At 41.4% G+C, this 17192-nt stretch overlaps 1 gene segment (V, D, J or C); it reads right to left on the bottom strand.

Moving 5' to 3' along the window:
- Positions 1–336: 336 nt before the first annotated feature.
- Positions 337–16290, bottom strand: LOC114688871. The segment is given in 3 exon segments: positions 337–1291; positions 15773–16080; positions 16188–16290. Coding segments are annotated over 3 exon segments (396 nt in total).
- Positions 16291–17192: the final 902 nt, after the last annotated feature.

Here is a 17192-nt window from a genome sequence, read left to right as displayed (position 1 = left end):
CCTTTTTGTTCTTGAGCTCCTCAGAGGATGGTGGAAACAGGGTGACTGAAGGTGTAGCCTTGGGCAGACCTGCAGGATAGAGAAAGAGAAGCTCAGAATCTTAGTCTCCCAAAAGAAATCCTGGAGGTATGTGTAAAGTGTCCTGAGGTTAGTGATGATGTTTGAACACAGAGTATAGAAGGTGGGTATACATCTCTTCTATATACTCCCTATGTTCTTAGAAATTATGCACCCCATATTTGTGCAGTAGTTTCACTTGATAGCTCCTGCACTTTGACCTTCAAAAAGATACCTGACCTTCACTTTCCTGCCCTAGTAAACTTCTCTTTGTTTTTTATATTTGTCTGTAGTCTGTCTGTCCCACTCTGAGGACAGTTCTGAGGTAAAACCTGTCCTGAGTCTAAAACGTTAAAACTAGGAGTTTGTTTTCACCCAAATCTGTGACATGTAGATCCCTGGCCTCTGCTTAGTATAGCATGGATCTGGGTAAACTGTTTCTCGATTCTGCAGACTGAGGTGAGATCCCTTCTCTGGATGAGTTGTGTAATTTTCATGCATCAGGACCAGAGCTATGTGAATGCAGTTGCTCTGTTTCCTAACCAGTATCTTAGAGAGACCCAGGAACCCAGCTTCCCAACTGCAGCTTCAGTCTCTCTCTCTTGACTTCCTGTGTCCAGAGCTCCCTTACCTTTCTTCTCCTTACTAAAATTCCTGAGTTCTGGCTTGGTTACTGCTCTGTTCATGGCTTTCCATGGGAGCTTGGGGATCCTTTCTTCTGCCTGTCCTAGGAACTGAATCCCGAGTTCCACTCTCCAGCTTACCTAAACTCTGACATGTTATTCACCAGCCTCAGCGCTGAGTGTTCTATGTTCTCCTAACTCACCAGCTGCCTCTCCTCTGTGCCTCTGGCCTTCCTTCCCCATGAGATAGTAATTCACTTTAACCCTCACAAAATTCACTAGAAAGATAGACACTCATAGAGAGTGACACAGTGGAGTACTTATCAGAGCACTGCATATCTCAACAGAATGACAGACACATATTTACAGGTTATCTTTTTTTTGCCCCTGTCTTTGAGATTAGACATGAAAGGTGACAGGGAACCATCTGAGGTGAGCTGCAGAAAATAGAGAAGCAAGAGATTATTTACCTAGAATGAAGTTTAAGCATGAAGTACAATAGAGAAATAATTGAACAAAAAAATCATCTCAAACCTTAGAGATTGTAGTAACAGAAGAGGAAAGAGTCACTTACCTAGGACAGTCAATATGGTGCCTTTGCCGAACACCCAGCACTGTGATATAGGCTCATGCAAAAACCCTACATGCACCTTACCCTCCAGTTTCAGCTGTGACATATGCAGTCTCTGATGATTCTGGGATATGCAGTGACCTCTCTGAAAGATCCTTCTTCCCAGGATCCCACATGTCCTCTGAGCCAGCCTTGCCAGAAAGTCATTCATAAAATTTCCACACACTCTTTAGAAGATCTTTACAGGATAAAAATGAACAGAGAGGAGCCCTTGGTAACAGTTCAAGGAAGCTACTAACTGCATGGAGTCTATGCAAAGTCTTGGGGCCACTAACTCAGTCTCTGTAGCTCCTGTCTGGTGAAGAACAGAAATAGAGCTCTGAGGCCCTGCAGAAGGCAGCAGGTGGAGAACACACACAATCATCAGTTTCAATCCACATCTCATCTTCCTACATGTGGTAGAATCTTTACCACTAATACATTACTAAACACTATAGGGTCGTGTCATGCAGTCATTTAATAACAACTTGACTATTACCTGATATCAAGAAATAATCAATAACTTCTTTTGGAGTTTGATATACTGTCTAGGAATTCTTTTTGTAAACCCAAAATATATATAATCATAGCAGATAAGATACAAGTTCTGGAATGTGCTTTTGTAACACAATATAAGGGAGGAGTTTAATGTTATAGTTGAATCAAAATCCAGTTGAAATGAGTGTTACAGGTTGCTTGGTGGGAATATGAGAACATTAATTTTTTGTGTTTCCTATTTTTTTGTGTCCAAATTTGTGAGTGAAAACTTGAAACAAAAAGATGAGGAAGTGAGTCTCTGAGCAATATCTGGGTACGGATGAGGGTTTGCTCTATCCCCAGCAAGGAACATTGCTGTGAGGATACCCAGGGTCTTCACTTCCAATTATTGGGCATGGACTTTATCATGCCCTAGAATCAGAAAGCTGCCATGAAGAACAAATCCCAAAGGTTCTTCCTAGTTCAGAAACTGGGGACTTGGGGCCTGAGATCAAGCTCAGTGTTGTCAACTCTCACTCTGCCTCATTGATGAAGAATATTTCTGGCTTTGCAGACTATGCTACTGCACTGTCTAATCCACCAGGTTTCTGGATGTAGTCAGTGTCCATACTGCTTATGAGTTACCTAGGATGATGTCTCCAAGCCGTGAACACTAAATCCTTACTGACTTCTACAGAGGATGGGCCACTGAAGTTTGACTGTGAATTACAAAGATCGTGATTGACGCCAATCTGAAGTGCACACTAGTGTGCTGATGCACATAAGAGGACTTGGGCCAGTGAAGTGGGTGCCTGCTACACCTAAGTCTACCCAAGCACCTGGCTTGAGTTAACCTGTCAGGTCACACTCAGTCTTCCTTGAAGTCTCACCCGAACTGACCTTGAGTAGTCTGGAATTTGACTGAGACTAGTTCCTATGTATCAATTATTTGGAACCTCTTCAGGAATGGAGTTGGATCCATTTCTCATTAGATCTAGTTTTATGCTTGAGTGGTTATCCCATCTCATGCTCTAGTATAGAGGACCATGAGAACCAATGTTTTGAATTATATAATAGAATTGTCTAAGTTCATTGCAAGAATCTACACATTTCGGGACTTGCTACATAATATTAAGTTAGTTGTTTAGCCTGAAACATGATATCTTGCTTCAGCTGCATTCTAAGTGAGTGTTTCTGCATCACAGGGCTCAGAGAACAGTGCAGAGGAAGAGAATTGTCATTCTTAGGGTGATACCCTCTGCATGTTTCAAAGGAGAACTAATTTCTCACTGGGAACCTGAATCCCACCTCCCCACATTGTAGATTCAAAGGATTCAAAATTAAACATGTACAAATGGGACAAGGCAATACTTTTGATCAATGATATTTTATTGAATATTCAGTGGGTAAAAGAGAAAGGTTGAGATTGCTAGATATAGAGAAGAGACCCCATTCTCCATCCCCTAGGCTAAGGAAAGGCTGGGCTCCTAGAGACAGTCTGCAGGGGACACACTCTTTTCTACAACGTTCCCTTCGTGTGTACCTTGGCAGGACATATGGGTTGAGATCTCCACTGATCTGCTGTCAAAGTGAGGAAGGTTTTGGCCATGTACTTGTTGTTATGTTTGGAGGGATTTGTAGTCTGCACACCCTGGGTGATAGGTACACCATTTGCCTTCCAGGTCACTGTTGCACTGCCCGGTAGAGCTCCTTAAGTCTGGGGAGGGCAGTTGAGTAAAGGTTCCCAGAGGGAAAAACAGACCTTTCCATGACAACAAGGGTTGAGCTGAATGTGAAGGAGCATTAAAGCCACTTACCTAGGACGGTGAGCTTGGTTCCTCCACCAAAAACATACCCCAGTGACTGAGACTCAAACAAAAACCTGTGGGGCCAGCACTGGCCCTGTTCTCTGGCAGCTGGGCTGGACCAAAATACTAGCTGGCTGTAATGGGTGGAGCTGTGACCCCACTTGAGGAGAGGTAGATGATAATCCTTTTCACTGGCTTTTGTCCTTGTCTGGCAGGCCCTCCAAGGAGTTGTTTCCACACTGTGTGTACCCGACCCTATCTCTGATACTGTCTGTGCTGACAGCAATGCAGAAGATCCCAAAGAATCCCAACTGACACATTATTTCAGGTGCCTTTGTTGTGTGCCATAGAGTTCAGTGATTTTTAGCCTCATTTTACAGACTGAGATGCTTTTCCTCACAAATTCGTATAGTCACACTTGGCCATCTTCTTTGGAACCATGGACCCAGGACCACTCTTGTCTTAAGAAACTTCCACAGAGAGAATTCTCTTTGAATTTCTTACACACAGAGACATAGCTCATATGCACTTTATTTTTATGGGTTTTTTCAGAATACAGTATCTGTTCACCATTCTATTTATCTATACGTATACATACATACATAATTATATATGCACATGGCCACAAAGTACCCATTTATTTGTTTTTTTACACTAGAACATCGGTAGACTACTCTGACTTTCATCTTCATAGTTTTCTGAAACTTCTCACACAAAGACAAAAATAATCTCCTCTCAAACAATTCTGTAGTTCAAGAGCACCCCATGTGTCTCAAAGAACCCTATTTCTCATCACTTTCATCTCCTTTGTTTCTGAAACTTCCCACACTGTGACTAATGTCTTTCCTTTCCCTTTGGTCTGCAAATGGTTGTTCACTCTGAGACCATCACCAGGGTAGTGCCTGCCCTTTCCCCTTCATATTATTACTGTAGATGACTTGCATTATGCACTCTGCAATGCCACAGCTGCCCAGAACTCTGAGTAGGTTCTGTTCTTTTTGGCTCCAAATTCAGTTATATTATTTCTTCTTGAATGTTCTATAGCAACATCAAATTCAACAGTTCCTCAATCAAATTTTTTCCCTGAAATTTGATCCTCTACAATGCCTTCTTTGAGGTAATTTCTCTCCAATATAGAGCCTGAAGTCATCCCAGGATGTTTTCCTTTCATTGAATCAACATATATTTTTTGCTATTCTATACAGCATAGCATGCTATTGAAATACTCAAAACACAAAGACCAACACAAAGCTCACATCAAAAGTTCATGATGACAAGAATCCTTAGGTATTGTTGAAATTTACTTCTATCTGTCCATAATTTTTAAATAAAAAAAAAACTTCATGTGCATGTATGCATGTGGCTTTCTGTATGTAAGTTTGGTGCCCTCAGAGACCAGAAGAGGGTGTCATTCTTCTGGAGCTAGAATTATGGGCCATTGTTTGACACCCAGTGTGGGTCCTGGGAACTAAAGTTGGGTCTTCTGTGAGAGTGGTAAACTCCCTTAACCCCTGAACCATCTCTCCAGCTCCCCAAGATTATTAATTTACATTGGAAGATTACCCATTCTGTTGAGGTATAAAGATTTTTATTTTTCGTCCGTGTTCTCTAACTTATTTAAGTTCCATCCATATGGCAATTTCCACTGATTTAAGATTTGTACATAAGTATTTTTAACAGATTAGCAGCATAAACCTAACCCTTCTTTCTTAGTAAATAATGCATACATTCTTCCTTTATTTTGGAAAAAGACTTCCTCAGTCAGTAATTCTTTTAAAAGTTACGATATTCTTTATACTTAATGCAAAATATTTGAATTAGAAACAAGGACAAACTCCCACTTATTCTTTCATCATTTATAATATTTCACAGATTCTGAATATTCAGATCCACCGAAGTAAGCTTGGGGATATGAATACCTGGTAAAATGCCACTCAACAGAACAATCTGAAAGAATCAGCTAAGGAATCACTGAACTAACATGAGAAGTATGTAGCTAGAGTTTTCCTGCCTTGCCCAGTCAGGACAAATTTTTGTCACCTGCCAGTCCCACAGCTGCTCAGACCCAACCAAGTAAACACAGAGACTTATATTGCTTACAAACTGTATGACTGTGGCAGGCTTCTTGCTAACTGTTCTTATAGCTTAAATTAACCCATTTCCAAGAAATCTATACCTTGCCACGTGGCTCGTGGCTTACTGGCATCTTCACATGCTGCTCGTCCTGGCGGCGGCTGGCAGTGACTCCTTCTGCCTTCCTGTTCTTTCTTTTCTCCTCTCTGTTAGTCCCGCCTATACTTCCTGCCTGACCACTGACCAGTGAGTGTTTTATTTATTGCCCAATCAGAGCAACACATTTGCCATACAGAACATCCCACAGCAGAAGTAAGTTGCTGAATGAAAAAGCACCTTACAAAGTCTACAGAGGTCCATTAATGACTCATTAACATTCTAGAAAATACTCTAGAAATAAACAACATAGAATGTCATATAAACATGATGTGCTTTGTAAATAAATTACTTGGCTTTTTATCATAAAGGTGAGTCATCAGAGTACAATCTTGTTCCTTGATGAAAATGCTGAGTATTGTAAGATCATTTCTTTTCAAATTAATCATATACTGCATCAAAATTGCAGTCATACAGCAAAAGTAGACTTCTTGAGAAACAGGAAACTAATTATAAAATCAAGCAGTAAGAACAATGGAGAATAGGCATGGGTAGTTGGTAGATGGACCAACATGACAGTGTCTACCTGATTAAATAGAGAATGGTATAGGAGGGCAGATGGGGAGAGAATTACTAACTTTAAAGACCTTTTGAAAAGTCATGTGGAAACCTACTACTATAGAAGTTTCATAAAATATGTAAATATATGAAAGTAATTTAACTAGAGTTACCTAATAATGGGGAGACAATGCCAAACTAGACATATTATGCCACAGAGTAAAACTCACAGGACTAGAAATTGACTATATTTTGTTGAGTCATTGGTCAAAGAATTTCTGCATATACCCTACCCCCCTGCAACATCGCAGATCACTATGAGGGCTATTGGTTCCTCTCTACAATCTGATGGCATCAAAGTCCTGTTATCAAAGACAATGCTTCCTATGTCATTGAGCAGAGAAAAGCTGAGTTGGTGCCTAACTAGAAGCTGCACCTCTGCTAATTAGTATTCATTATGCTGGAAAGTACGTTGTATACTACCAGAGGAGAAAGGTAATCATTAATATCACTTAACTACAAACTATATAGCATACAACAGCAACCTGCCTGTCAGATATACTGGTGCTATAGTGGCACAAATATTATGGGAGTAATCCACTATCCTGGTTGGAATTAAGGCCCTCTCCATGAGGCCTTAATACCTGGCACTATGAAAGTGGCCATGAACCTGAGATTACACAGGTCATGACCCTAGGGTCAGAAAACATTGTGGAAGAGGGGGTGGAAAGATCATAAGATCCAGAGGATCAGGGACTGTACTGTGAGATTCTATCTTCTAGTAACATTGGAAGCTATACCTGTAAAATCTCACCAGCATGACTACCCAAACTGAATAAAAAGGACACCAAAGAACATGCTATTCTAAAATATGCAAAATCTACTATTATTGTTTTGTTAAAGGAGCAGCAGTAAAATGAAGTTTTTGCAATTAATAACCACTGGTAAAGCAGAAATCAGTTTTCTCCAAGGGAGTGATAGTGACCATCAAACACACTCAGGGCAAACCCATACCCAAGATTCACTGGCCAACACAAAATGAGCTTCATGTTTTCTGTATGCTTTTTCTGTTTTGTTTCAGTGTTTTTGTCTTAATGGTTTGTTTGCTTGCTTTTGTTTTTGTATTTTTTCCTTAGAAAATAACTTGAAATTGAGTGGGTAGGGAGGTAGGGAGGATCTGAGAATACTTGGGGTAGGGGAAAGAATAACATTAAAATATATTTAAATAATAAAAAAGAATGTTATTTTGTTGTTGTGTATTTTTAAGATTGTGTTTAAATTACATTTCTAGAATCTTATTCCTCCATCCAAACTCTCCCATATAACTCTTCTGGGCTCTCCTTCAAATTCATGGAATTATTTTTACATCAACTATTATTGCATGCACATATATGCATTGTGAAATGCAACCTGTTGAGTCCATATAATGTTACTTGTACGTATATCTCTAGTCATGACCATTTGGCACTGAACAAAAACTCTCTTCCCTGGAGAGGGTTACCTCTCCCATTCCCATCTTTACTTAGTTGCCTATAGTCTTTTGTTTTGTATTGTTTTGTTTTGTAAAGAGTTGAGGACTCATGTACTTATCCTGGTGGATTTAAGCATGTTCTTTGGTGTCTTTTTTATTCAGTTTGGGTAGTCATGCTGGTGAGATTTTACAGGTATAGCTTCCAATGTTACTAGAAGATAGACTCTCACAGCACAGTCCCTGATCCTCTGGATCCTATGATCTTTCCACCCCCTCTTCCACAATGTTTTCTGAGCCTTAGATGTGGAAGTGTTTTGTAGATGTATCCATTATGACTGGGCTTCACAAATCTGCATTTTGATTGGTTGTGGTTTTCTGTAGTGGTCTTCCTGTGTTGCAAAGAGATGTTTTCTTGATGAGGCATGAAGACTGCACTTATTTGTAAATATAAGGACAAATGCTCATGGATTGCTTTACATATGCTGATTGGTGAATTAGTAGTTGTAGAGTCTCCTCCAACAAGTAGGATTTCACTAGCACTTAGTAATTAGCTAGGTTTCCAGTACCAGATATGTCTCACTCTGGCTTAGCCTGTCTTAAGCCCAATATAGAGTTCTTGGCTACTGTCAAGATATGTGTGTCATTATTGCACACTAAGGCTTAGTGTGTCATGCTGGTCTTGATGTGTGATCTATTATAGCTGGTTGGGACTGTTGGTTACCTCCCTCCTTTGGAAGTTTACATGGTGCCTCATGGTACCATGTAATCTAGTCCTCCGGGAGAGGCCATTCAGGTCAGTTCCAGCTCAATGGTCTCTGGGTCCTCTTTCTGAAGTGCATGGTGTCTTCAGCAATAAGGACTTATCTTTCACCTCGATGGGGTAATCAAGGACAATAGCAATAGGCTACATGTTTTAGGAATCTCTTGGACAACCATGGTGAGTAACTCAAGAAGAAAAAGGACTTATTCTTGTATTAAAGGTTTTATTACATGGTCTTTTGTTATTAGAGGGAACCCTGTCAGCCCAGATAAGAAAATTTCATTAAATCTATATTTGTATACATTGAATTATATGCATTACACTTTTTTTGGTAAATGATTAATTGCTGGGAGCCCTCCCTGGTGGTAGATGGGTCCTGCAGAAGGTGTAAGGACACATCCATATCTCTGGTCTTAAGGGCTCCTGTCTTGGCCCTGCCTTGTAGGCGTGATAGTTACTGAAGCCTCAATGGGGTAGTACTTCCAGGTCAAAGCTGAAACAGCTACCCACTACAATAAATGGTATTTATTCATACCATAAATCATCATCTTTTTTTTATGTTCACACATATGTCCTATGGGAAGAAAGAGGTTTCATCCCCCAATTCTCTCTCTCTCTCTCTCTCTCTCTCTCTCTCTCTCTCACACACACACACACACACACACACACACACACACATAGACCACTCACACACACATTCACACATGTGCCACACACATAAACAAGTGCCATACTGTGCAGGTGAACATCAGAGGACACTTTTTAGGAGTAAGTTCTCCCTTCTACCCTGTGGATTGCAGAGATCAAACGCATGTTGTCAGACATGGTAGAAAGCACCTTTACCTGCTGGGTCTTCTCTAGGACACTTTGTTGATTGCTTTTAAAATTTTTCCTTCAATATTGTAAAATTTTCCCTTTAAGACATCCCAATTTGTATCCCCTTGATCTCCTTATGTTGTCTTATTGCTCAGGCTTTCGCTATTTGCAGATGACATGATAATATACATGAGTGACCCCAAAAATTCAACAAAGGAACTGACACAGCTTATAAACACCTTCAGCAATATAGCAGGATACAAGATTAACTCAAAAAAAAAATCAGTAGCCTCCTATATACAATTGACAAACATGCTGAGAAGGAAATCAGAGATACATCACCCTTTACAATAGCCACAAATGATATAAAATACCTTGAGGTAACTCTAACTAAGCAAGTGAAGGACCTATATGACAAGAAATTTAAGTTCCTTAGAAAAGAAATTGAAGAAGATATCAGAAAATGGTCAGTCCCTAAGGTGGCCCATGGACTCTGTACTCAGATCAAGTGTGATCAATCCCTCCTTGTATAGAATGTCTCTGCCTGTTCAGCTCCTGTCTGACCCTCTCATGAGTCTAACAAGAGCCCAGCAGATTGTGACTCTGTATAGCTCTGGGGAGCAGTAATAGTGAGATCATGTTGAAACTATCAGCCCCAGACTTCAGGGTTTTGTGTGTGTGTGTGTGTGTGTGTGTGTGTGTGTGTGTGTGTGTGTATGTGTGTGTGTGTGTGTGTGAAATGGAATGGTGTTCTGCACAAGAGGGTTGTGACCATTAATGGCTGATGGTATCTGCTGCCTCCATGCTGCTGTCTAGTATATCTGGCTTTGCTGTGGAACAATCTTTTTGTACACTATGAATATGTAATACTCTCATTGGCAAATAAAAGCTGATTGGCCAATAGCCAGGCAAAAAGTATGGGCACAGTGATCAAACTAAGGATACAGGAAGAAAGAAGGGTGGAGTCAGGAGTCAGGAGAAGACATGTAGAAGCAAGATGAATGGGCCATGCTATTATAATAAAGTTATCACCACATGGCAGAGTGCAAATAAGGAATATGTGTGAATTTAAAATGTAGGAGCTGGTTAGTAATAAGCCTGAGCTATTGGCTGAGCATTTACAATTAATATAAACCTCTGTGTGATAATTTGGAAGTGGATCCTGGGATGGGAAAAATCCATGTACATGGCTCCCTTGTTTGCTCTCCTCTGACTTTAGGCTTCTAAGGAACTTTTCAGGAATTCTCTTGTAAATATCCTTGTTCTGTAGACATCAACAAGAATGCAAAGAAAATAAAGACAAAATTCACTATTGCTCTAGGGGTTGGGGCACAAAGTGAGCTAGAGTCCAGTAGGGATCATGTTCCATCAATTTTCAGATCCCCATAATCCTGCTAGTATCTTTGGGCTTACAATGTTTTTTGTTTTTGCTTTTGCTTTTTTGAGACAGGGTTTCTCTGGGGCTTATCATGTAAGTCTGACCCAATGTAAGCTCTACGGCTCAAATAGCATAGAGTGGACACTTTTCCTCTGTTGACCTTCAGGGCTACCCTCTCAACAGTTCCCAGTCAGATCTTTGCTGCAGCTCTGGGCGAGCGCCTCACAACAGGAACTTCTCTTTCCATTGACCACAACCCCCATCTGTTGACAGTGTGGTGGGGGAGGGGAGGTAGTGATCCAGTCTGATTTTCCCAGGTGTACCCACACTGGCATGCTTAGAGGACATAGTCACACTGTTCGAGGGGGTTATGACAGTGGCAATCCTGTGAGCTTCTCCAAATGTCCTTTTCTGGTGCTTTGTTTTAATTCATGTATTGCAGAGGAATTTCACATGTTCCAGTGTGGAAATATTTTTACAGGATTTTTATAGTTTACTGAACTATAAACTGGCCAAGATCCTGGAGTTCAGTTGAAGAGAGGGAGGATGTATATAAAAACCTGTTGAGTCAATCTTGTGTTACTCTTGTATACATGCAACCAGGAATGACAAGTTGGAATTGGATAACCTATCAAGGAGCTTAACCTTGAAGAAAATTATTTCTAGCCCCCTCAGCAGCCATAACTGCCTTTAGCTCTTCAAATATAGTGGGCTTCTGAAAATTTCTTCTACATTTTCTTATTGGTGCTGTCATTATGCACGTCTTCTTCAGGCAGCGATATTGTTGGGATTTCATGGGTAGAGCTTCCCTGTCATGTGTAGAAGGCTCTTACAATCTTTCTATCCTTTCTTCTACCATGTTCTATGATCCATATGGGTTAGCATTGTAGAGTAGGTGTACCAATTGTGGCTGGGCAGCCCACAGTCACTTATTCCCTATGTTTCGACCAGGAACAATCTCCTCTGCTCTAAAAAGACACTTCTTAGATGAGGGGTGTGAGCTACTATCTATGGGTGTAATGATATGTCTTCAGAAAAATGGAAAGTACACTGGTTTAGGAAGCTGGCAGAAGTATTCTGGGGCCCAGCCTCAGCTCAGGTTCTGGTGCTGAGATGGGGAAGGGGTGTCAGCAGAAGAGAAAAATCTGAACACCAGGTGGATTGCACTCAGGTGGGTCCAAATAGCTCAAGAGAAAAGAGTCTGACGGCCTGGTGGATTACACTCAAGTGGCCCCTAATAGCTCAATCCATCTTTACTTATACTTTAACATAGATTTTGTTTTAACCAGGCTTACATGGCCAGCTTTATTATTTGCTCCTATTTTTTACTTTTAAGGAATATATCACATTTTAAGAAATACATACTAACTCATTATAAAAGGTTCCATTGTTCTATTTTATGCTTCCCCAAATACATTTTCCCACCCCCTACTTAACCTTATTCTAGACCTAGAGTTCACCATTTTTTCAAGCTTAACTAAATATCAAGCCAGACACATCCTGCTCTTATAGCACTTTCATCAGCTGGCAGCTACATGTGGTTATGTAAGACGAATTGCTAAACAGTCTTATAAATGAAATTACTGGACCCAGGTACTGGGTGAACGCTGAGAGTTCAGAGAAACAGAACAAGCCACAGCTTACCTCACCTTGCCAATTCCTCAGCTGATCTCGTTTCCTCAAACTGGAAGCCTCTGAGTCCTCATTCAAATGGATCTCAGCTGAATTGCTGCTAAAAGCCTAGAAGGTTAACCAGCCTAGTTTCTGGTCCTCATGCCTTATATACCTTTCTGCTAACTGCCATCACTTCCTGAGATTAAAGGTGTGTGTCACCATGCCTTGCAGTTTCCAGTGCGTCCTTGAACTCACAAAGAAAGGATGCATTTCTGCCTCCCAAATGATAGGATTAAAGGTGTATGTGCCACTGTTTTCTGGCCTCTATGTCTTTCTAGTAGCTGTTTTGTTTTATGACCCTGGATAAGTTTATTAGGTTGTACAATATATTGGGGGACACAATATCACCGCATTGTTATAATGTTAAAAAATAATAGACACAGGTATAATGCTTTAAGGACAAAAATATTCAAACCCAACAATTCTCTCATATCTGCAAGATATGTTTTTATACAATTCCACTTTCAAGAAAGGGTCCCATGTTGCAATCTCTCTATTAAAGGCAGTCTTTGACAAGGCGCTCTTTTCCCATCCCACTATACCATAATTTTCCACCAATATAAGCTCCTGTGTACGGTAAAGATGGATCTATCCATCCCACATTTTTTTGCATTTTTTTCTTAGAGCATACCAGATCCTAGCAATGATTCTATATGCTTGGTGTCCAATAGCTTACACTAAAGAGTTGGCACTGTGTATTCCTGAGACTTTCCCCCTATTCTGTGTATGTGTGCCTTACTCTCCCTCCAAGAACTGTGAGACATGGTTATTGTTTCGTGTGGTTTTGACATATGTACCTAATTGTCTTTATTGAGTCAGAAAAGTTCCCAGGATTGGGAGTGGTAGTTAATATTTTCAGATAAGAGACTTGAGAAGCATTAGCCCCTGCTGAAAAAAAGGTGAAATATTCGAGAAAGAGCAAAATTTCCAGAGGAAATTACAGCTGTTGCATGTGTGATTGACAAATTAAAACTAAAAACAACTCAAAGAATCAACAATATAATAAGAGAGAAAAGAGCCTGCAAGCTGCATGAATTTTGAAGTGAGAATCCATTTCCATGGGTGCTTTGCTCTGAGGAAACTCATTGCACAGGTAGTCATATGCTGATCTGAGCTTAGGCTGAATGGCTACCGAGAAAAGTAGGTTCTCCTCTTGGGTACATGACCTCATTCCCCATGGGCTTTTGGCTAGGTTTACAGAACCAGGCATGAATCCAATTCTATTGAGCTTGCCTTATGTCCAAATTGAGAGTGGTTGGTTACCTGAAGATAAACATACCACTATTTCACCACTTGGCATTTTACCAATCTTATAATTGTTCTGGTTCACAGGCTTATTTATGGATTAGGTATACTATTTGTCCCTCTCCCTTGGCAGCTTGCAATACACAGACTATAGAATAGGCTTCCTGGTGGGTTCCTGTTAAACTCCTTCAAATCCTATTTTGTCAGTTAAGGTCTGTTACTACCACATAAAGAACACACTTCTTTTGAGCTGCTGTCCTTGGATTCTCAAAGAAGAAAGAGCTTCCAGGGGGTTCCTGGACATTGTATCTTCTCAGATACAACACCTATGTTCAACACATGAGTGCCCTGCATATGTGTGCAGCACATGACTTTCAAAAGCAGGGACCCAGTTTTTAGTTTAGAATGGATATGGCACTTCAAAGGATGCAAGAGAAGAAATAAAGGCAAGAGACACACAGAACAGACACCAGATCTCCCATATCCAGAAGGTGGCACATGTGTCCCTAATCCATGCCTTGGACACTGTTGTGAATTGAGGTGTCAAGACATAGAGATAAAAGTAAAACACAGTGGCTGAATGACTGAGATTGTGTCTCACACAATCACTCCTGTCCTCCCTTATCTCCTGGCTGTTGTGATGAGTCCAATGTATCCTGCAGTTAGTGTCTCTGGAACTGAGCCCAGACTGCAAGTAGAAAACCCATGGACAGTTGGATGTTTGCTGTGTTAGGCACTCGGGCTTGACTCTTGCTGGTATTTCTGTACTGTTGTTTCTTTGCTCTCCGGTGTCCTAAACCTTCTAGCCCAACTCCGTTTCTCTGTGACTTTCCCCTGACCTAAAGAACAACTCACTAACAGGGAACCCTAAGCCAACAAACTTGCTGGAACTTCCACACACCCCACAGCTGCCACATTTGCCTAGGACTGAGAGTGTGCAACAGCAACCAAAGAACTGAACACCCTACCAACAAAGATGGGACCAGATATCTACACCAAGAAACACTTCAGTCATCATAACTTCAGATGTCAGATCCAAGCATAAAAACACAAACATGAACAACAAGACAATATACTTCCTACAGATGCAGGATTACTATTGTGTCTGGGCCTAAAAGAATAATTTAGGTAGACGGGCCCGGCAGTGGTTGTGGACTGGGATATACAGGCCCGGTGGCAGCCCTCAGAGGTAGACAGGCACCCCAACACCTGGGGAAGAAGCTACCTCCATGGGACAGAACCAGAACGAATCTGAACACTCTGTTTGAGGACAACCCAGGGCCCAGCTGCTGATCCTGCAAAACCCAACAAATTGGAGGTGTTGGTGAGACTACCCCGCTCAGCTGAAATCCAACCGGGAGAGGATTCAGATCCCTACAGCTTGAAGTCTGAAGAAACAAGATCAGCTGAGGAGTTGACAAATGAACAAAACGTGACCTGGGAACAAAGAAGAAGGTGCTGCCCAGCCACCAAACCAGATCACCAGAATCATAAGTATATACTTCACCGACTGAGATCAGCTGCCCCTGAAGAAACAGCCCAATATCACCAATTTGACCAAGAACTCCTACTGAACCAAGACTAAAAATTAGAACAAGGGAGGCACTCTCAGACACAGACACCACCTCCACTGAGCAGAAGAAGAGATGAGTAGACACCAGTGCAAAAATACAGGCAACAACATAAAGACCTATAAGGCAACATCAGAACCTAGTGATTCTACACCTGCAAAACCTAAACATACCAAGACAGAAAAAACAGAAGAAATCAACCCTAAAAATGACTTTAAGAAGATGATAGAGGCCTTTAAAGAAGAAAAAAAAACATTCCCTTAAAGAGGAAATATTCTCACCTCACCTGTATGCACATCACTTTTGACTTTTACATAGCCATTATTATTACAGAGCAGAGAACTCTATACAATCCCTGTCTTTTCCCTCTTTCTCCAGGAGTTTAGGAGGAAGTGCTGGACCTATGGTCTATTCTCTTGAGTATAAGCAGAAAATATCCAATGACTGTGATAGCTAAGAACTTCAGATGTTCCTTCTCACAATCATAGGCCTTGGTAGCAAGACAGCAAAACAGTTTCTGTCTTGCTTCCTCATTTATCTGGGTCACTGTGTTCATCCATTGCTATCACCTACACCACAGTAATAGATAGCTTCATCTTCAGGCTGGGTGTTGGAGATGCTTAAGTAGCGATGAGGCCCAGAGCTGGAGCCAGAGAAGCGGTCAGGCATCCCATCCCCCTTGCTGTAGCTTCCATCACTCAGAAGATGCATCACATGCTTAGGAGCCTTGTCTGGATGTTGCTGGTACCAACCAATGTTGTTGGTGCTGTGCTGACTACTCAAGGTGCAGGTGAGTTTGACTGAGGCCCCCAGGGAGGCAAAGGCTGAGGGTGACTGAATCGGCACAGGTTGGGAGAAAGACCCTGAAAATAGAGAAACACATTATGTCCATGCTAAGAGAAGAGGACAGAATGTATCTGCTGTCACATGGCTTCCCTGAACTGGGATCAGGGTGCAGCTGACTCCTTACCTGTACAATGAAGGAGGAAGAAGAGGAGAAGAGTCCAGGCCATGGTGCAGACACCACTGAGCTCGGCTGAGACAGATATGGTGCAGGTCTCTCTAATCCTTTAAGAATTCGCAGAGAATGGACAGGGACCTTCATGCAAATTTTTCTTAGTCAGCCAAATCCCTTCTCAGGTGTGTGTGCGATCAAAAGCCTGGGTGTCATTTCCTGCCTGATGCTGCCAAGGGACCACAGTGTCCCCACTGCTGGGCCTGATGATTCCTGAGCAGACACAGAGACAGATGTTTGTGTTGCCATCTGAGAGTCTCCAGAATCTTCAGTGTCACCTACAGACCCCTTTGAGCAGGTTCAGGTCTATCATGTCTGTGTCCACGTGACTTTCCCCAGGCCGTGATCATCAAACACTTTCTGATCAAGGTCAGAAGGTCTTGCCTTCTCTGTGCATAGTATGTAGACTTGAATTCATGAGGAACTCCTTATCCAGGGGCTTCTCCCATACAGACTGAGGGCACAGATATATCCTCCATGAGCCCCTCCTCAGATTGCACAAGAAGCCAACCACCCCCCAACCCCCGCATAGTTCCATTCACATACCAACCCCCTGCATGGTTCCATTCACATACTGGTGAATATTGGTGTCTAGAAAGAATACTATTATATTACACAACTCTCTTAATACTTTAGAAATACAAAGTATTAGAAAATCACAAAGCAAAACAAACAAAAAGTACATATACTAGAAAGGAAAATAAAGCTTGTCCTCAATTAAGGATTAGAGAGGGTCAGTGAAGAATGACTGTGTGTGTGATGGCTTCCAATGAAACTAGTGGAAACCTGCCTAATACTTAGCTGACATAAAAATCATATCTAACTGGCATGACTTTAGGGAGATGGATTTTCAGATATGAGGACAGCATAAATTACACAAAAGTTAATGAATCAAGATAGAAGTCATCAGTGAGATTGGGCAAGAGCAAGTGGGACAACAGGTGTGTTGTTGGAGTCTGC

This window comes from Peromyscus leucopus, unplaced genomic scaffold (genome assembly GCF_004664715.2).
Source record: "Peromyscus leucopus breed LL Stock unplaced genomic scaffold, UCI_PerLeu_2.1 scaffold_1446, whole genome shotgun sequence".
Lineage (NCBI taxonomy): Eukaryota > Metazoa > Chordata > Mammalia > Rodentia > Cricetidae > Peromyscus > Peromyscus leucopus.
Note: the sequence above shows the minus strand (reverse complement) of the source record. Positions and strands in the feature narration are given on the sequence as shown.